Here is a 22517-nt window from a genome sequence, read left to right on the forward strand (position 1 = left end):
CAGTTTTACTTCTCAGCCATTCTAGGGTCCCTAACCCTATTTTAAAAAATACAGATGTGGAATATGCCCTAATTCTGAACCCAGGTCCTAGAATGAATGGTACAAGTGATCCACTAGCTGGCCAAAGCAAATTGGGGATATGATAGAAACAGGACACAGAGGTCTTTTCCTGAATTCCTGCCCATAGGGCTTGATCAACTGCTAAAAGGAAAAATATATTCTTTTCTCTATTCATAGACCAGTAATAGTGGGCCAAGATTAGCTGGGCTATGGTCTTGTGTATCACATGGTAATAATTTGTAATCGATGTTAACCTCCTATTCCTTCTTTGCATTTGTCTTTACTCCATTCCTTCATATTGCTCATGTTTCTTCCATGTCTACTTTCTTTTCTTTTCCCTTTTTACTTTATCTTCCTTAAGCAAGAAAAACGTGAGTGCTGCATGTTCCTTTCTATTAAATGTGTTGTAGTCCTCAGGGTATCAAGTAGTCAGAAAGTAGCCTACGACAAGTTTGAGCTCTCTAGAAACTTTGCTAGATCCTATGGTTTGTCACAAAACATGACCATTTACTACCATTAATGAAAAATGCCAACAGACTACACTCATATCCTGATCTCATAAAACTAATTCATAACCTCGCACTTAAGAGTAGAGTACTATTAGGAACATGCTGTGTGTTGAACTTATTTACTTTTTCTAAAAACTGATTTTAAGAAAAGATATCTACGACTCAGAAAATTTCATATGAGGCCATTAGATAATATTTCAAAAGAAATTCTTTAATAAATTGTGCATATTCTATGTGATGACCAACAATCATGGCCAAGCGCTGGATTTAAGACATAAGAATGTCTTCAGATTCCAAATTGTCATATCTCTCAAATGGAAAATGATATTTTAAATGCTTATAAAGTTTCGCAGGATGTTTAAGCATTTAAAGGGGGATTTAACTTTCAGCTGTCAATTTTGTAATGAAAAAAAATTCAAAACTTCAGTATTTTTATCATCTCTTAAAATGTAGTAATAATTCTAAAGCTTTAAAAAAAAATATGTATGCTTTCTTGTTCATAGACGAACCCAGCAAGGTTTGATATAGATGTAGGGACACATTTCAAAACTTAGAAGCACACAATTTGAAGGACATCCTGCCACCAGAGAGATGCTAAGAGGATAGCTGGCCCTTGCTCAGCTCATATTCTTTCTGATGTCATGTTGCACTACATTTCTGGCTAAAATTGTTTTTTACCTTCATTTTGAAAAAATGAGATGAGTATTTTATGATGTGTTGGCTTGGCAGAGCTGAATTAATGTGACAAGCGAGAAGGCTTTATTTGGTTTTAAAACCTGCTTGAGAAAAGCAGCTAGCATTGTCAGAAGTCAGGCCGATGGGGCTGTGTCCATTTAAGCACTGTGGGAAGCAATGGCTTGCAGCTTTCTGTTCATAATATGACTGCCCATCATATTTCCAATTCTCAAGGTGATCCCAACAAGAAAATGCCAGCTTGAGCAGGACTGGTTATATTGAATGCAATCAGGAAAAAAATGAGTTTGATGGCATGCAATATGTGATTCGCTCTGCATTTCTAAGGAGAGAGATGAATCACTGGAGTGACTGTGTTTTCTTTCTTTTGTGTTTGGGGCACACAGCAACGTGGAGTCACCACTGATGCATGAAGGTTCAGAGCCACAGCAGATCACCAGCAGTACAGCAGGCAACCTGGCTGGCTCCATCACAGCCTGTAAAAAGGTAACCCTTTCACATAACAGGTTCTTCCTGCCAATAGATCAGCACCTACCTAAGCTTGGCCTTTTAAGCGTGTTTCCTTATATAGAGATAACAAGGACAATCAAATGACCCATGTTTTGCTTTCCCAAGTGTGGCTTGATTATACTTTTTAAAATTCAATTCATGAAATGATATAACTTAACAATGCCCAAAGTCCTAACTTGAAAATGACAAGCCTCATTGCCTAACCAACCCAATCCTGCCTGTTCTTCAGGACTGGGTTGCAATGGTATCCAAAGAGAAAAGCCACTTGCATATGGACAGCCTTCCCAAGTCTTCAATGGCTTGACCTACTGTTTTAAGCTGCGTCATAGTGAAGAAAACTTTTTGACTACCTAATGGTAGAGTGTGACTTCCCAATGAGTGGAGTGTGCCTGGCTTATCTTAGAGGCAGAATTGCATTTTCTAAAATCTTAGCTGGACAACTGCAATTTCCCTTCATGATACTTGCAGAAAAGTGTTGTTTGTGAAACATAAAATAATCCAGTTTCACAACCCTTTTCTTTAACTCTATCAATACAACTAAGGCCCAAAGCTTAAAGCAAAATGTCTAAGATCCTGATTTCCTCCCATTAATATTCTGTCACTATTTAAGGCTGATTTACAGAGGACAGTGGGGTGATTCTCATTCAAACTTAAAGGATACCACAAATTATTTTACTAAATATATATATATATATTACTTATATGTAATATACATAAAATATTTACATATTTGTATATATCTTGCATATATCTGTTATATATGTATATCTTGCATATATTATATACATGTATATCTTGCATACCTATCTATATAATATATATATATATATATATATATATATATATATATCAATATATATCAAGTTGTTGAATATGTGCCCACTTAATCAGCTTATTTATTCTTTTATCTATGCAACTTTTTTTTTTTACAAATTGATAGTTTTAAAGTATAAAAACAATTAAGAAGCAAATATATTAGGAAACAGAATTAATATAGAAAGGAAAGAGTAAACACGATTTTCTCAATGTATTTTCATGCTATGTGTACCAGCTTTCCATAGCTGAGACAGAACAACCAGGATTAATAAGTTTACACGGGAAAGATTTACTTCAGGCCCTAGTTTCAAAGGTTCAGGCCTATGATCTCTTGACCCTGTTGTTTTTGTGTTTGTACTTAGTTAAATGATGGCGTAGAAATGCACAAGAGTGAAGCCAAGTGTCCTGTATCCTCATCGGGGGCATGCCTCTAACGATCAAACTTTCCTCCACACTCCACTTAAATGTTCTCCATCCTCTCTGTGGTACCACAATTTTTGGATCAAGTGTCTAAATACAGCCGTTGTGAGCCATTTAAGATGAAATCAAACTCACTTATTCACTCAAAATCAAACAGAGAATAAACCTCTCTAATAAAAACCTCTTAATAGGATGTATTATGACTTTTCTTGCTATTCATCAACTATAGAGAAATTGATTCTTTACATCCCAATTATTAGTGTAAGATACTGAGATGAAGTCCTGTGGGAACAAAGTCGAGGCAGGGGAGTCCCGAGGCTGGATGTTCCACGACTGTGGGTCCCAATAGATACAAGAAAGTCAGGTTCCAAAGGCTGGAAACCTGGCGGCAGGCCCCAGAAGACACGTGGAGTCCAAGAGTTCAAAGCTTTATTGTTCATGGCGAATGTGGATGGGTCTGAATGTGCGTGCCCCCAGTAAAAGCCAGGGGGAGCTGGCTTAAATAGGGAGGGGGAAAGAGGAGGAACTTAATTGAGCTATGTTCCCAACCTTTAAATAGCTTATGAATATGGAAATCTCGAGGCTTAAGCCTGTTAGTCACGCCCTCTACCTGTAGCCTAGATGGTGACTTAAAACCTCTCTGGGAGGAGCTACTGAGCCATACTTGTATGCAAGGCGCAGATTAATGAGAGATGTGGACCGCATGTAGGAGCCTGGATTCTGTGGGCGTGGCCGAACGCCTGCCATTTCTCCCTTGGAGTCTTGGGGTTCCAGGCCCATGCCCACCCAAGAACCAAGACATCCTTCCATGGCCCGACAAGGTCCTAGCACTCAAAATTATTTTGAGCTTTTTATAAGAGGAGTAGGCTGCAACCTTCAAACATTAGGTACATTTCCAAGGCTGTAACTTCAAATCATGTAGTACTTACAAGATACTATGTATTTCACAGAGCCAGTGGATTTTCAATGCATTCCAATTTCTAAGGCACATACTTTCCTGTTGATGGGATTCTATGTGCTATTTGAAAGGAATGAAGCCACAATGCTGGGATCTGACAGCCAGCTCCTCGTTCATTGTGAACTGTGTGATTTCCAGCAAATGACTAGCTCTGGATGCCCTACTTTCCTCATCTGAAAAATGAAGATAACGATGATACCCATTTCAAAGGATTGAGATAAAACAAGAAAGAGGCAACAGACATCACGTGCTGAGGACCATGCCTGACATATTGTCAACACCCAAAAAGAAAGATTACCTCCTGCTAATGTTATTAGACAGGATAATGATATCCAAGAGTGTACAGTCCCAGATAAATAACTTAATAATGAAAGAGCAATTCATGATGTCAGCTTGGTTACTGCTACTTCTATGAGGGGACGGAAGGTGGCCATGTTCTTTTCTCTTCTGGGAACACAAATCTAAAAACTACTAAACTGACACCTAGTAGAAGCTGGGTGTTTACTCAAAAAAGAAAAATTAAAACCACTTGGGAGTAATGAGGAGAGCCTAAGTAACATAGCAGTGTCAGGCTAATTGGCTATGTAGCACAATAATGCCTCCATGAAAACTAATAAATTAAACTCCATTCCAAAAGATTTTATCATCGTATACATGTAATATTTCTGTATACTCATATAAATCTGTGCATAAAGACATTTATGTATATATGTATATTTATGTACAGATAAGATTTAAAAGTTTTAAAAATAACCTCATTCATTCTACAATTGTTTCTGAACAATTGTTAGTAGGTTTACTCATATGAAATTGCCTTTTATTGCAATCCCAAAGTGATCAAACGTAGGCAGATTCACAAGGTTCAACTTAAATATGTTCTAAAGACGCTTAGGTCATAGCAATAGATACAAAGACGGATCACAAACTGACCTTAACAGGAAAATATGTGATCTAGTTTAACAGATAATTCTGTTTTCTCATTTGGAAAGTAAAGCAGGAATTCACAAGTTAATTATAGTCTTATCTGAAGACAGTCTAACATAGGTGAGAAAGAAGTCTTCTCTGCAAGCCTGCTTGTTTTCTAATTAGAGGCATGGAGGGAGGGAGTCCAGATGGGGGGCAAGGTGGGGAGGAAATGGGAAGAGTGGGGGAGGGGGAAATCTATAATCAGGATAAATTATGTGAGAAAAAAACCTACATTCAATAAAAGGAAAAGAAGAAGCAAGAGGTAAGAGAGATTGAAGCAAGTACTCAAGGCTAGCCTTGATTATATACCTGATAATAATGAGACGTGGACTCAGAAGTACACACATACACACAGGTCATCCAAAGCAGATCAAAAGAATGGACTGATTGCATTGTAGAAGAAGGAAGGTTTAACATTCAGCTCAATCAGCCTTCACAGTAGTCAGAGTTCTGTAAAAGTCACAAGGGCAATTGAAACTACCAGAACTTCCCAAACTCACTGAATGTAATAGCCTCAACTTACTACTCTTCAAGCCCTCTCATCAGGACTGACATACTGCTAAGGCAGCTGGCAGAAGAAATAAGGAAAGGGTCAGAGGCCCAATGTGATGATTTTTTTTCATATGTTTCACAAGGAATCTCTCAGGGCCTCTGAATCTCACCCAGAAACTTTAGTCATTGGAAGCCTGGCTGCAAAAAAAGCCACTGTGTCAGAAAATACACATGGATGAAATTATTCAAATGAGGAATTTATTTAAATGAGGAATTCTTCCATTTGTATTTTCGAAACAAAAAGCTTGCTTTTCCAGAGATTTCAGATGACCATATGCTAGTGGTTTCAGACACAGTCTGGAACTCGTGATAGAACTTCCCTGCTCTTGAAAGTGCTTTGGTGCACAAATTAAACTACATGATCATGCTAATTCTAGATGTAGTAATGTCTCTTCTCATGTTTTCATATCTCTGACTGTGTTTCACATCTCTGAGTGTGTGCATACATTTGTGTATGCAAACACATTTATGTGTGTGCAGGGGAGTGTGTGCAGGTGCAGGTGTGTGTGTGTGTGTGTATGTGTGTGTTAGGTTTCAGATGTCTAGACTAAAGTCTAGACTCCATCCATCTCTCTCTCTAGCCTGGAACTCACCAAGGAAGCTAGGCTGGTCAGCCAATGAGCCTAAGGAACTGGCAGTTTATCTTCCTCTCCCCAGCCCTGGGATTACAAGAAACTATTGGATTTCTGACTTGGTTGATTTTTTTATTTAATAAGATGCTTAGGAAATATATTTCCATTATAATCTTCCAACTCCCTGAAGTCCTCCCAGATTTTGTTTTCAAATATAGGTTCTGGGCAATGAGCTCAAACCTCTGTACTTATATGGAAGGCCTTTTAATGAGTAAGCTATCACCCAGCCTCTCATCTCTGCTTTTAAGAGCTAGGATTACCAGATCAACTTATGCTAAGATGCTTGTTATTGCATGTCCTAATATAGCAGTGATGAATACCAGCTGCTGCTGCTGCTGCTGCTACTGCAGCTGCTACAATCTCCCTTTCTCTTAATTGATATTGATAATGTAGCTTGTGGTGCCTGGACATGACCTTAGACACTTACTGAGCACAAGGCATTAAGCAAATCTGTTGGGTTCATCCAAGTAGAAATGTGCGTTAGTCCCTTGCCTGCTGCTCTAATTTAGTGAGTGTGAAGGTCTAGGATATGTTTTAATGTTCAAAACGTGATTCTCAAGACTATGCAGGTTAAATGTTGGACTCACACAATGCTGCAGAAAACTGGGAAGGGTTGGGGGCGGGGAAAAGTGTCATCATTCTCTCCCAGGAACCCTGGACCGGCTTCTCTCATAGCACAACTTATGCTCCTCTTAGCATAACTCCTTAAAGTAAGAAATGGAGCCAGCTAAGCTGATTTGCAAGGATTTTCTACTACATAAGACAAGTTATTATAATTTTATATTCATTGAACTTTGAGTGAAAAGTCTCTATTGCATTCTTTTAAGATCAAAAATCGATTATCACAACTATCTGTATGTGGAATCCACCCAAGCAGTTGAACTCCGTCCCAGGTTTTGGATCTATGTGTGTGATATGAGGCTGAAGGGCACATCCCAAGTGGTTTCTTGCATGTTGGATACTCTTATCTTTTCTTTTCCCTTGAAAGCGCTGTACTCCATCTCATAGTCCCACAAAAGTGGAACATTCTTAACCCTCACTTTATTTCATGGACCAAAGATTTACTATTTTAGATAAGAGTGGAAGAAAGTTTCTAAATAGGACTGATATGAAGAAAGCAACACCCCAAATATTTTTCTTCATTTTATATTAAATAATCATCCTTAAATTTGGACTTATCAAAGGCAGCTGACTGAGAACTCTTCAGATGCCTAGAGACAGAATGTGATCTTCTGATGACATCTAATTGTACTCTTTGATGTCTCAAGCCTTCTTTCCTCTGACTGACCCTTAAACTGGTTTAAATGTGCTTCATATATCTGAGGAGGGACCAACCAGTTGCCTCTTGATGTTTCCTTTCATTCTGTAAAATACCCTTTCATCTAAACTCAGATCTTTTTGAGAACATGCAATTAACAACAGCAATTCAATTAATATATGGAGAAATGGCCATTCAAATGATCCAACCTATATCTCTAAGGACAGAACGGTTTGGAGCAAAAAACCCAGCATTGCTTCCAAGAAGCTAATGATTTTACTGAGCCAGACCGTCATGTAATCACACGGTGGAGAGTGGTTATGGTGTTCTGTGTTAACAGGAGCTTTTCCCATTCAGGTTGGAAATACTTAGAGAATGAGAGAATGAATGAAATAAAAAATAATATGCTGGAGTCTAAAGAAGGGACTGTCTCCCTCTGTTCTGTAAAGTGCATGGAAGCCCATGTGTGGTCTCTGGGATCCTGTAGCACCTTGTTCTCTTCATATTCAGCATCTGATCAAAAGAATGGCCTTGTCACCTTTTGTTAAAATCACTGGATAGATGCTCTATTTTATATCATTCTATAGCAGTAAAGAAATGGAAACTTGGTGAGAGGCAGTGTGATGGAGATACAGCTCGGCAGCTAAAAGCACTGGCTGCTTTACCAGAAGACCTTAGTTCAACTCCCAGCTCCTGTAGGCCAACTCACAATTATCTGTAAAACCATTTCTAGAGCTGATATCTACTTTTGGACACTTCTGGCATTAAAGCACACGGTGCAAAAAAAAAAAAAAACTGCTTAAGCAAAAACACTTACATAAAATACACTTACAGTAAAATACGATAAATAATAAATGAAACTTTTTAAAAGAAAGGACATAGAAAGCGATCATGTGAAATGATATTTAAAGACAGCTAAGTTAGAAAGTCTCAAGGTATTTTTTTGGAACCAAAGATTGCTAGACTCTGGGATGCCATCAAGAGCGAATTCATGGGCTGGGGTAAGTGGGATGTATAGAGATAGAACCTGTGTGGGAGCAGTGGAAAGGGAGGAAAGACCATGATGAGTTGTGAGTTGAAGTCTAGGTTAGTAAATCTGCATGGCAGTGAAGGTTGCACAAAAGACGACCTTTGAGTATTTAGGCCAAAACATCTGGAAGATCATGGAGGCCAGTGGGGGAATGGAAAAGATAACCAAAAGTCCAGAATCTGCTCAGTTGTCAGTGAAGAGCATACACCAAGATTCCTTCTGATAGCAATTTCACTGACCACGTAAAGAAACTTCTGCATGTTTGGAGCCACTTCCTATAGAGGAGGCTTCAGGGTTGCACTGAGGACAAAATGCAAATAGTGAGGGCTTCCAGCAGGGACTCATTTTCTCTGCTGTCACTAAAAGCAGGTCACGATGCTAAATGTCTTCTCTTGTCTTTGGAGCAGTTAAGTTCACCCTGAACCCCAGAGGAGAGGCTGCCTGTGCCCAGCCACCAGTTTATTCTTGGGAAAATGTTAACACTGTGGCCATTTGTGGGATGATGTATCTAACACTATCAATTGTGCCTTTATCTTCCATATGAATATGATTTACCTCTGTATTCCAAAAGTTAATGTGATGGAGGACTACTTTTATGGACTCCATTCCTTTTCTTCCAATACTTCTACTATCTAATGCCAGAGAGTCTCCATGCCCATCTTGTGTCTTTTCTGCTGTTTGAGTTGCCCTAAAAGAATCTTGCCCAACTCTTTCTTTTTCTTTAAGCCAAAAAAGTAGGACTCTGAAAATTCAAAATAGCTTAGAATATTTTGTGAAAATTAAACTATACTATGCTTTTGGAATTACATCTTTTCTTTGGAGTACTTACAATTAGCATAAATTTTCTTTAAACTGTAATCTAAATATATCCATCCTGGAATGGAAGGGGTCTCAAGTTTTGAAAACACAATCTGGCATTTGCAGTTCTCTTTCCTTTTGGGGTACTTAGGAAAAGGCTTCCCACTCTGCTCGCTGTCAGCAGCATCAGAGTCTTCTCTTTTCTCTCAGTCCTGCATCTATAAACATCTTCACTTTAGAAGACTATAATGTGCTCTCCTCTCTCCTCAGACAACCCTGACAGCATACATCTTTTCTCATTTCCTACCGGGATCATCCTTTTGCTCATTGTGCCTAGTTTCCCATTCAGCCAATTTCAAAGAGTGTACCTTTGGCTCAGTCATCTCTCTTAGAGAGCCTAGTCATTTGTTTGCCTACATTTACTAGGTCATTTTTTCTCAACCAGTGGGTTATGACCCTTTGGGACTGACTAAGCCTGTCACAAAGGTTGACTAAGATCATTGAAAAACACAGATATTAGCCGGGCGGTGGTGGTGCATGCCTTTAATCCCAGCATTTGGGAGGCAGAGGCAGGCGGATTTCTGAGTTCGAGGCCAGCCTGATCTACAGAATGAGTTCCAGGACAGCCAGGGCTACACAGAGAAACCCTGTCTTGAAAAACAAAAAAATCAAAACAACAACAACAAAAAAAAAAACACAAAAAAAAGAAAAAAAACAAGGAAAACACAGATATTTACATCACAATTCACAGCAGTAGCAAAACTACAGTTATGAGGTAGCAATGAAAATAATTTTATGTTTTTAGCGTTCACTACAACATGAGGAGCTGTATTAAAGGGTCACAGAGTTAGGAAGGTTCAGACCCACTATACTCAGCTCATTTCTTTCTTTCATGAAGGTGACTCACCCTGAAAGAACTACCCTAAGTCTCATGCCCTCCCAGAACATCCATGAGCAAATGTATCTCTTAAGTTACATGTCTACTGCTACGCTTCTAATGTGCTTTATATTTCCAATGGCTACTTCCAGAGAAGAAATATGTTTGAGGACAGAAAATTACCACTTTCTTTTAGTTGTCAGGTGTCAAAAATATGTATTTATATTGAAGTGACACATCATTATTAAAGTCATGTTCTTTTGTCCAGTGGTAAATTCTCTACTGCCTAAATCTTTCACACCTACACAAATAATATAAAATCAATAGCAGGCTTTGGTGCATGTGTGTGTATGTATGTGTGTGTATATATATATATATGTATATGTGTGTGTGTGTGTATACATATACATATATCTCTCATAACTGATTTTTCATATATTTTGCATAGCTTATCATTAAAATAATATTTTCCTTCACCAGTCTTACAAATGCACCATGATTCACTGATTCCACATAGCAATCAAATAGCAACCAATCAGCTTTCTTCTTTTTATAAGCCTAACTTATGTTCAAGCCATTGCTGACCATTTATAAATTAGGCTATATGTTTCATTTCCTAAGTATGTCTGCTTCTGTTATACCCTTACTTCATACTCTATACCCAGACCTGGTTATATTCATATGAAAAAAGCTCTGATCAAATTATTAGGGCTTTTTTTCTGGGTAGCTGACATCTGTGGGATATAAAAGAAGTAGACAAATCTGGCCTGAAACTTTCTCACCAGTCCCAAGAGTTTCCCAAGCTCTAAACTGTCCTTGGTTCTCTTAGTCAGTTCTCAGAACTACAGTGAGGTACAGTGTAGCTTTCAGGATATGTGTAACTAAGAACTATGAGTATAATAACAAGTTATCTGGGATACACTGAAACTGCATTATTCAGGGCTTGCCATGTGAGGATGCATGTTGGCCCAGGTTAGCATACAAAGTTGATGAAGCTATGTACATGGAGTAAGTAATTTCACTTTCTTTCCCCATGAAGCCTTTCCATTTTACACTCAGATACTTACATATTTATGTGGCATTTGTCAGAGAAGAATGTTTTTAAGTCAGTATATCCCATACTTATTCACCAGCAACAAGCTTAATTAGACCAAGTACTGATACCAAAAGCATTTCATAAATAAGCACTCTCCTGTTATAAGGAGTAACTTAGCTGAGACCAGTCTTCAGTCAGCAATGTGGGATGATTGTCTGGAGGTACTAAAGGTCTTCCAATTTCCCTTCTTCAGCAAGGAGCAGAATGCATTGGCTTCCCCACCAATGGTACTTTCCACCTGGTGTTTTCTAGGCTCTGCTTCCTCCTTGGTGAAGAACTGTTTTTATTCTAAATACTAAAAGAATTCCTTTACTTTGACATAGTTTTCTAATACTCGTTAGAACATATTTGAGTCTTGTCAGGTATCCATAGCATAATTCAAAAATCCTTTACATTCAACCAAAAATAATTAAGAAGTATATCCCATAAATAATCATTATTCGTACGTGAGAATCCAGCTCTCTATTGTAAAAGAAGCACCCAGTCATCCAGTTAAATTATCATTGAAAGGAAACTGCTATCCTGACATTTGGTTAAACCCAGTGGAAAAGGTTTTCAATGCCACCTTTCCTTCTACACAGTAATTTTATTTGTGTCATTGTTTTTGTACAATAGTTTGGTGTACTTTAAGTAGACTTTGTGCAATTTCCCTTTGAAATAATGGATAGGTGTTTTATCCAAGAGTAGAAAACAGAAGACTCCAAAAAGAAAGTCAACAAAGGCATAGATTAAATCAACACAGACTTAAAAGTATGAAATTGAGCAAAATCCTCTGAATTCTAGACCTAGGTGTGTGCATATGTGTGCTAGACTTTTAAGCTATTATAAACATAATTCAATAATTAGTTAATCCATTAACCAAACAATCCGAAATTATCAAAAAGAAAATTTAAGAAAAAAATAATCTTAGCGTGTTTTCAAACACCGAAAATTCTCTGTCCCAGCTTAGCTACAGATGCTTTCTTATCAAGAGATAAAAGGTTCTTTTTCTACTTCTGGGAAATTTTATTTTCATCACGCCTCTTCCTGAGCCATTTTTGGGCTCTTTTCTGTCCTTCAAATGCATACTCCTGCTTTGAGCCTCTGGTTGTGCTCTTGACCTCTGCCTGGGCCACTGCTCTTTCCTGGGATGGGAGTGTAACTGACACCTCACCTCATTCAGATCTTTGTTCAATGTTATCTTTGCAGCCTTCAAAATTCTTTTAGCATAGTGTTAGAGAAACCTGCCAAGATATCCTTTCCAAAATAGCATCTTACTTCTTTAAATCTTCATTTGGTATGGATCCTTCTGTAGTGTTTGTTATCTGACATTTATGTTTATCAGTTATCCCTTTTTTTTCCTGCCACAATAGAATGAAACAAGACTCTACGTGTAACACTATACTTACTTTGCCCAGTGAGTCATCAGTTAAATAAACAAAGCCTGGTGGAAAGATAACTGCCTTGTTTGGAGCTGAACACTCAACCTTCACTTATTCTCAGCATCTTTGAGCATCCTGAGTACCTGCATTCACCACCATTCACTAGAAAGAGAAGGCATTCTGATTGATGCTGGGAGTAGCTATTTTCTATTGGTATAAACATAAATATTGAGGCCAGTGAGAGAGATCAATGGGTAAAAACATTCACTTCTAAGCATGATGACCTATGGTAGAAGAGGAAATCTAATTGCATCAAGTTGTCCTCTGATCATAGCAAATACACACACACACACACACACACACTCACAAACACACATGCACACACAGGCATGTACATGCATAAACAAACAATTAATTAAGTAATTAGATCAATGTTAAGAATAAATGTTTAGAAGATAATTTGACATTATTTCAGGAAGACTCAGCTCCCTCCAAGAGCCTGTGACTTCCCCCATCACAGGTCTTTGACCAGGTTTACCATTGTAGGTGTAGATAATATCATGTGTTCTTGAGTTCAATCAGAGAGTAGTTGGTTAGTCCGTCAGCAGTTATGCCACTATTGAACAAGTGTGCACATACATGGCAGGTTGGTATTGTGCTTGTTAGGTTTCAGAGCTGGCAAAGTAAAAATATTGGTACTTTTTCTCCCTCAGAAGCTTGCATAGTGCCTTCTAGCATTGTAAAAAGCTACAGAGAAAGTTTCCAGATCAGATCTATCTTAACTTCTCTATAATGTGTGATCAAGGTATATGGTTGATTTAATAGTATGGTCTTACCAGCCAGTTCTGGTGGGCATTCAAGAAGAATGGCAAAAGCCTGTATCATTTTGGAGGCCACCTAGAGCCTCCATAACCAACAACTTATAAAAGAAAGTGATATCCCATACCCAGAACTGAGATTTCAGTTTCATAACCCCCTGGCTGCTATAAAGCCCAAGAATGTAGTTTTACAAACATTTTTATAAGGAAACAAGTCACTTGAAACTAAGAGGAAAATAAAGCACAATGAAACTCTGCTATGTAACTGTTATAAATAGTAAAATAAGTTTTAAAATAAATAATATATATTTATATTATTTATATTATACCAAGTGCTAATACCAGATATATAATATACTGCCAGATAATACCAAGTGCTAGCATAAACATGGAGGAATTTGCATTTTGCTTTTCTGCCAGTGGAAATTGAAATTGATAAACATATAAATAATTACTAGATCCATGTAAATTTACTTTAATGTTTGGTAGTGCTCATTCTTGTGTGTTCACCCAGAAAGAAGCCCCTTCCCAATAAAAACGTATAACCAAACGAATACTTGTGTAAGCTGTATTTGTACCTACTCAAAGATGCAAACAAACGAAGTGTCTTTCTAATTATAAATAGACATTTTTTTATAAAAAATCTCTATATACCCAGAAACAAACATGCTGGACAATGAAATAAACTGCTAAACACACCCGACAGCACAATGAACTTGAAACTCATTGTGTCAGGTCAGATGAGCTTGTCACAGAAGTCTCTATAATATGAGATACATGTGACATCCTGGAAAAGACAAGATTCTAGAGGTGAAAATAAAATGAAATCTCAAGGGCAGAGTCTGGGTAGATATGTGTGATTTCAGCATTTGGAAAATAGGGACACATATTGGGAGTTGAAGCTAGGTATGTCTTCAAAGCACATTCTTCCATCTTAGTTTTGGTAAATTATGAAGATTGAGAGACAAGGGGAATAAGAGGGACAAACAATTACAACATGTCTGATTAGGATTCTGTGAGCTCCTGACTTTCCCTACAGCTTAACATTTCTGCCTTAGAATATTCAGGCATCTGTAATACAATGCCACATGCATATTATTATTGTTTTATTATTATTATTATTATTATTATTATTATTATTATTATTATAATGTACAGAAGTGATATTACTCACAGTTCCAGATGTGGAAAAGTCCATGGTGCAGATTGGAGCCTATTTTTTTATCACAAACAAAGTGATGTGCCTGTACTCCATGAAGGATGAAAGGTATTATGAAGCCTCTTTAAGAAAGATGCTGTTCCTCTTAATAAGGACTGAGCCCAGCTCAGCCATCACCCTGAATAGTACCACCTCTTAGCCGAAACATATCAGAGGGTTGATTCCAACATGTAAGTTTAGACAGATGCAAACTTTCAGATGATAGAAACACTTAACCCTTACATTCTTTATCACAGCACCATGTGGTTTTCTCTGTCATATGAACCATTGTTTGCAGTTACATATTCCAATGCTCCTTTGTTTCTTGTTTTGCCTCCATAAATATGAAGGTCAGTTCTATACTATGCAAAATATGCTACCCAGAGAACAATCCATAACATGCATGTTAAAAGCTTTGCTAATGGTTAATGTGTGGAATTTAAAATTAAACTTTATAGAGCAGACACTGGAAATAGAAATAGGCAAAAAGAGGTGTTCCAGCTGGCACAGAACTAGCAAGCTGACAAAACTGAGAGAGTTAGCATCACTTCTGGGCTAGGAGTCAGATTTCCTTTAGAATTTCAATTGGAGAAGGAAGGAGTTTGTACATAGACACAAAGACATCAAGATGATGACAGCAGACCCAAGTGTCATAACTACCCATTAGAAATCTGAAAAGAAGCTGGCTTCTGGGAAGGATCAAAACTGCATCAGGAGAGAGGGGTGTGTCATTCTTCCAGGTGATGATTAAATCCCATGAGGTCCTGGGCTCTGCAAAGAGAATGATTGCCGGAAGTGGAAGGAACAGTATTCCTCTAAGAAGTACTTATGAGTGCAGGAGGAGGGAAAGTCAGTCTGAAGGGGGGAGGGGGGAGGGAGAGAGAGAGAGAGGGAGAGAGAGAGGGAGGGAGAGAGAGAGGGAGGGAGAGAGAGAGAGGGAGGGAGAGATGCAGTCCTCCACAGCTTTCTAAATATCTCTAGCCAACTCAAATTCGCCTTGCAACACACCAATCAAGTGCAAGGGCTTTTGCTGCCTCTTGACCTCAGATAAAACTACCCACTTCATTCTTGGACTATTTGGCTGGGTTTGACATTCCTCAAAGCACTTCCTTTCCTTCACATTCTTGGGAGTACTTTCCAAAGATGAGGTCGGCTTTTTATGCATATTTTAGCATATTTTGTCACAGCACCTCACCTTGACCAGGCTGCCCTTGCACTTCATATCCTCCTACTTCTATCTCTCTCATGCTGAGAATACAGTATATGACTTTATGTCAGGCTTCATTATATTTTTTTTTCCCAGTATCTCACTGAGTTCATTTGTGAGTTCATTTGTGAACATTTGCTAACTGACTGTCGGCTGGAGACAGTAGAGAAGGAAGATTAAAACAAAACAAAAAAAAAAATGGCATGTCACAAACAAAAGGAGAGCACTTGTCAGATGCTGGCAAGATCAAGAAACTGCTAAGATGGATCACGGATCCTCTAAACTCCAGTGCCTGCCTCTGCTAAGAGAAATCAAGCATCAATCAGTTGCCTATTCTGTTGGGTGATTGTGGTTTTGTAACTATCCTCCTAATTGGTCCCTGGAACACATTTCTCAAGTGACATGGTTCTCATCAAATGACATAAGAACTGACCCTCAGAAGTCCATCAGATTGTCCAATTATATTCCATAAGTGCTTGAGATGAGGAGAGAGAGTTTTCAGTCCTTCCTCCAGATATTAGGAGGCAAAGGTAAGCATCATCTCCCATCTAAGTTACCATCCAAAGAAGCAGGCACTGCTCAGCCACAGTAGGACTGAGTCTAATTTGTAAGAGCCAATTCATCCCTCTCTGTCTCATAGCAAAACTGAGGGCCTGCATCTTGGTACTGCCTGTTGAAATGAGAACAGTTGGCTACACCATGGAGCAGAAGGCATTCTTTCTTATTCAGGACACTCTTGGAATTTTCAGATAAACTGCATCGTTTGGGAATGTGCAGCACACAGCATGTTCATTATTAGCTCTCCATCTGAAATAGGCAAGCCTGGAACTAAAAATAGTAGATAACTAAATGAGCCATGGAGAACCTGGTGAGCGCCTCTTTTCCCACTCAAAAAAAAAAATGGCTCCCTCAGCAAGAAGCTATATTCATAAAGCTTCAAAACCATTAAATGTTCAAGCACATACTTTTTTTCAAGTACTCCTTCTAGTCCTTTGTTCAAATCATTAGACAAAAGACAGGTTACAACTGCATAACACACTAGGCTAAGTGGTTTACTGAAGCTAGCGTGTTTATTTTTTTTCCTTATCTCCCTTATCAGTCTTTAAAAAGTTATTTTCCATATTATGTGAATATGTGTGTGCCTGGCTATGTGTGCATGTGTGTGCATGCATCATCATGTATGTGTATGTTCCTGTAAAAGTCACAATAGGATCCCCTGGAAATGTAGTCACAGACAGTTGTGAGCCACTCAGTATGGGTGCTGGGAAAGAAATCTAACTCCTCTGCAAGAGCTGCAAGTATGTCTAACTTCAAAGCCGCCTCCCTCATTTCTCCCCTCTCCTACACCATTTTTTTCTTTTTTTTTTTTTTTTTTCTTTTTTTTTTTTTTTTTTTTGGTTTGTTTGTTTGTTTAAGATGGGGTTTCTCTGTGTAGTCCCGAATGTCCTGGAACTCATTCTGCAGACCAGACTGGCCTTAAATTCAGAGATCCCCTTGCCTCTGTCTCTGCCCCTCTGCCCCTCTGCCCCTCTGCCCCTCTGCCCCTCTGCCCCTCCTCTGCCCCTCCTCTGCCCCTCCTCTGCCCCCCCTCTGCCCCTCTGCCCCTCTGCCCCTCCTCTGCCCCTCTGTTCCTCTGCCCCTCTGTTCCTCTGCCCCTCTGTTCCTCTGCCCCTCCTCTGCCCCTCCTCTGCCCCTCTGCTCCTCTGCCCCTCTGCTTCTGTCTCTGCTTCTGCCTCCTAGTGGCCACTGTGGCCTGGCTTCCGCCTACCCCTTTCAGCCTCTTATTGATAGGAAGTATGAAAGGGAAGATTACATTATGCTTCATACAAGGGCAGTGTTTACCTCAGATAGCCTGATATAATGGTTTTACTCAGGGAAACTGGGACCAGAAGCTAGGAGGGAATAAGAGTTAGCTGACAGAAGAATCAGGGCTGATACACAACTTTCAGCTAGGGTCCTTAAATTAGAAGAGATGACCCAAACTTGAGATGCATGAGATAACACTATCTCACAAAGATTCTGGCTTGAGTCAAGGCCCTGATGTCTGAGAGACTGGCTCTAATGCTGCTTTTGTGTCAAACAAATCATAGGCTCCTGTGGTCAAGGGGAGAGAAAATAATAACTTTTAAAGACGGCCACTATTGGTCAGGTACTTTAATATGGCGGGAACTGTTTCATTGCATGTGCATATGTTAGCTTCACATTGTAACTCTCAAGTCCAGAGATTTAATTCAAATAATAAATGAAAGCCTTAGCTCTAAATTCCCAATGAAGTGCTATTTTGTTAATTATTAATGTTAATGTGTGTAATTCTAATCAGGATAGGCAAATAGCTCAGTGATTTAAAAAAAAAACTTGACATACAAGTATGAGGACTGAAGTTCAGATCCTTGGCACCTGTGGAAATGGTGGGGGTTGGCAAACAGCAGCAATTCTAGCTTCAGAAGACAGAGACAGAGCATCCTCCAGAGAAGCTGGTTACTGAGAGTAGCAATGTTGGTGAGCTCTGGGTGTCTTAGGGTTTGTATTCCTGCACAAAACATCATGACCAAGAAGCAAGTGGGAGAGGAAAGGGTTTATTCAGCTTACACTTCCACATTGCTGTTCATCTCCAAAAAAAAAAAAAAAAGTCAGGACAGGAACTCACACAGGGCAGGGACTGGGAGGCAGGAGTGGATGCAGAGGCCATGGAGGAATGCGGCTCACTGGCTTGCTTCCCCTGGCTTGCTCTGCTTGCTTTCTTAAAGAACTCAAGACCACCAGCCCAGGGATGTCACCACCCATAATGGGCCCTCCCACCCTTGATCACTAATTGAGAAAATGCCTTACAGCTGGATTTCATGGGTGCATTACCTCAAGGGAGGCTTTTACTTTTCTCTGTGATAACTCCAGCTTGTGTCAAGTTGACACACAAAACCAGCCAGTATACCAGGTTTGATTGAGAAAATCTGCCTCCCTCAATGAAGAGTGGAAAAGCAACCAAGAATGACCAGTGACATCAATCTTAGGCCTCCATGTGCATTCGCAACCATGTACATCATTTTACACACAGGCATGCCAACATACATGGAAAAAAATGCACCTGTAAATACACAGACATGAAATAGGAAGGAAGGAAGGAAGGAAGGAAGGAAGGAAGGAAGGAAGGAAGGAAGGAAGGAAGGGAGGGAGGGAGGGAGGGAGAAAGGAAGGGAAGGAGAGAGAGAGGAAGGAAGGAAGGAAGGAAGGAAGGAAGGAAGGAAGGAAGGAAGGAAGGAAGGAAAAAAGGAAGAAGTGATAAGTACTAAGCACAAGGAACAGGCTGGATAGCTTCACATCAGACATCCCTTCCTCAGCTGTAGGAGTTTCTACATGGTAGGCGACAAATGGTAGGCTGACTTGTGGCACTTCTCATCCACCACTGGGAAAGTGTGGCCACTTTGCACACTCTGAAAGGGCCAAGTGAACTACAAATCAACTCCACTCGTCAGGCTGAAACAGGAGAAACATCAGTCAAATACTGATGTGACGGTTGAAACAATTTGTTGTGACCACAATATTACAGACCTTTTGTCAGTCAGAACGCAGACAAGCAAAGTCTGTAGGTGAATTTTTGAAGAGTAATCTCTGAAATGATTGAGAACTGATTCCGGTTAGACTGCTTATTGAGCTGCACTGTAAAGCAGGATTAGCCAGTGTGTTCATCTGGTGTCTGTGGTTTAAGCTCTGATGTTCCTAGGATGCAGAATTAATGAGGTTTTTGTTTCATTGATGGAGTTCCAAATCCTGAGGATCAAAGAAAGGCCAGGGACGAGCACGAGGTACCAGTGGTCTAATGATAACTTAAGTAGGCTTCAAACTATGATGCCTATGAGAAATTACAATCTCGTATTATCACTAAGTGGATAAATTCAAGTATATTATTCATACCACAAAAGTTTCTCTTTCTTAAAGGAAAGCAGTACTCAGGAATCTTAACAAGGAAAATGTGGCCTTAAATGAAACTACATAAAATAGTTTTTACTTTAAAAAATTAGACACAAAAGATGTTTCAGAAACACTCCGGATAAGAGCATTTTGGAGGCACGGAAGGCAGCAGTGTTCAGGGAATTGACAAACAGACCCTTGGTGCCCTCACAACTAAATTCAAGGTCAAGGTCTGAACCATGAGGGGCAGAAACCCAAAACCCACAAACTGTCTAAGCCTCAAGGTCTGTATCAACAAAATTGTAATGTCTGTGAAGACCTTTGTCTATGAAATCATAGCACTGTAACAGTTTTAAGTGAATTTTAATAGACCAGTTCTCAGAAGTTTCTAATGCTGCAGACAATACTGGCTGTAACTATCAATACTATAAAATGCAGAGTGAAAATTAGACCTCAGGCCAGAATACTTCAGAAAGAAAGTTTGCCTTCAAATATCTGAAGTTATTTCATTTTACTGATTTTTTGAAAAGTCTTCCAAATTTTTATCTTTGTTTATAGTTCCTTTCAAGTCATAACCAAACCATGTTCTGAGAAAATAATCTACTTATTGGATGCTTCACATATAGCTCCTTAGTGCACAGACCCCCTGCCCCCACAGCTCCTCAGTGAACTTCCTTCATGTTTTCATTACATAAGTTTTTAATACCTCCTCATGGGTGCAGAAGCTGAGAATCATAGCTTACATCACTTAGTCCAACTTGTCATGCTCTCACATTCCAAACAAGATTTGAAAACTTTATTCTATTTGAAAATACACATGAATGACAGTTTTATGCAATAGGGTGGATGTAGAGCCTTAGGAGGCCTTTCTGCTTTAAGTGAAGTTAATTAAGGTTCTTGACTATTTAATATATATATTTATATATATATATATATATATATATATATATATATATATATATATATATGACATTCCTTGAGATAGCCTGACTTTTATGTGTGAGTTCTGAGGAGGAAACTCAGGTCCTCTTGATTTTATTACAAGTGCTTCACCAACAGATCTGTTTTTCCAGCATCTGTTTCCTCATGTTTAGCATGACTACTTTTAAAATGTTAAACACTCGATAGCATACTCATTAATACTCATTAATGTAATAGATATAATTTTTAAAACAATGAAACTTTTGGGTAAGAAGAATTAGAATTTATTTTGAATGTTTGCAAATCTCTTCAACTGCTTTTTTTCCTTATTTTTTTCTTTTTATTTCTTCTTTTTTTTTCTCAACAATGCATCCCAATGAAAGTCTCACTCTCTCTAGGCCTCCTTAAGAGACAACAGCTTTCTAGCTCTCGCCTGGGTGCTTCTATGTTCAGGCCTCTGGGCCACTATAAGTCACATTGTTTTTAGAAATGTAACTGAATACTTAGAGATAACGGACATTAAAACAGCAATGCTATGTTAGCCTTATCAAGAAGTGTCTCCCTCTGAGAGGAGTGAGAAGGACCACTACTGGTTTAATCTTCAGAAACAGCACCAAGTTCACTGTTCGACTACCTGCTTATGTACCAATTATCCCTTTATGTTCTTCCAAAATAAAGATGGAGATTTGTTATCCTTAGGTCACAATAAATATTGACTAGGAAGATACACACAAGTGAAATCACACATCTGAGGGGGAGGAATGCTGTAAAAAAGAGTTTCAGAACTATATATGTTAACTCTACTCTAAAACAAAACTAATACATTTCTGTTTTTATAGGATAAAAGAAACAATATTTTGTTGTAATTGAGTTAGAATTCTATTTAAGGGGCCAATAGCTGAATTGGTTAAATCTATTACATCGCTCAAGGGAAGGCTTTAATCAGAAATTAACAGTCATTCACTTTAAAAGAGAACGATGATTAACATTGGGAATCTTAAATGAGAAGTGAATATGTACACTATTTAGATAAGCCATATTCAAAATTGAGTCATCTGGTTACTTAAGACATTGTATCTTCAAAATATTTGGCTCTGAAAAAAAAATGTTTCTTGTCTTTACTTTGAAACCCAAGACCAAAATCTGCATTTATAAATCATATCTGGCTTTGCTGATATGGGTGTCCAACTATTGCAAAATGGGAAAATGCTTTTGCTAGTGGAACCATATTATTCCTAATATTTTTAAATAGCCTGATACCTTAGCTTTTCTAGAAGAATTGCACCCAATTTCATACCTGTGTTAGTGCAATCAAAAGAATAAAGAGTGGGCAGTGCAGCACAAAAAAAAAAAAAAAGAAAAAAGAAAACATGATGTTTTAAAATAAAAAGTATTCATATTTGTGAGAGAACATTAACTAAAAATGAAACTTCTATGCCCACTGACGGCTCGGCATTACCCGAAAACAATCACTTGGTTTGGAAATTATGCAAGAGCCAACTGGTGTTAGATTTGAAGAACTATAAGGAGCATCAGCAAGCCAGGTCATGGCAGAATGTTTTGTAAGTTCTAATCCAGCAGATTTCTCCCTCCTCTTTTCCTTACCCAGCTGCTCAGAGGAGAGCCTGGAAGAAAAAACACCTACAAGTTGCACAGTGGGAAGCTGCCTGTTTAGCTATAAACCCTGGCTGGGCAACCCTCTAAGGCTTTGTCTGTGTTTCCCCAGGTTCTTCGAAGCAATAGCTTGCTGGAGTCCACAGACTACTGGTTGCAGAACCAGAGGACACCTTGCCAGATTGGGTTTGTGGAAGACGAGTCTGAAAATTGTGCTTCGGTAAGTGTGTGAAACTCTGTGGGTAGGGTTTGGAGGCATACTGTCTGGTAATGCAAAAAACTGGGGCATGTACCTAAGACAGAAACTTGACAATATA

At 38.8% G+C, this 22517-nt stretch overlaps 1 protein-coding gene across 4 annotated transcripts in view; it reads left to right on the top strand.

Moving 5' to 3' along the window:
- Positions 1 to 22517, top strand: part of Sphkap (SPHK1 interactor, AKAP domain containing) — a 135307-nt gene that overhangs the window by 33103 nt on the left and 79687 nt on the right. For all 4 annotated transcript variants that reach the window (XM_034521466.1, XM_034521464.2, XM_034521465.2 and 1 more), the window contains 2 exons: positions 1649 to 1748; positions 22313 to 22420. In XM_034521466.1, the coding sequence (XP_034377357.1) occupies positions 1649 to 1748; positions 22313 to 22420 (208 nt within the window). The remainder of the gene's footprint in view (positions 1 to 1648; positions 1749 to 22312; positions 22421 to 22517) is intronic.

This window comes from Arvicanthis niloticus, chromosome 17 (genome assembly GCF_011762505.2).
Source record: "Arvicanthis niloticus isolate mArvNil1 chromosome 17, mArvNil1.pat.X, whole genome shotgun sequence".
Classification (NCBI taxonomy): Eukaryota; Metazoa; Chordata; class Mammalia; order Rodentia; family Muridae; genus Arvicanthis; species Arvicanthis niloticus.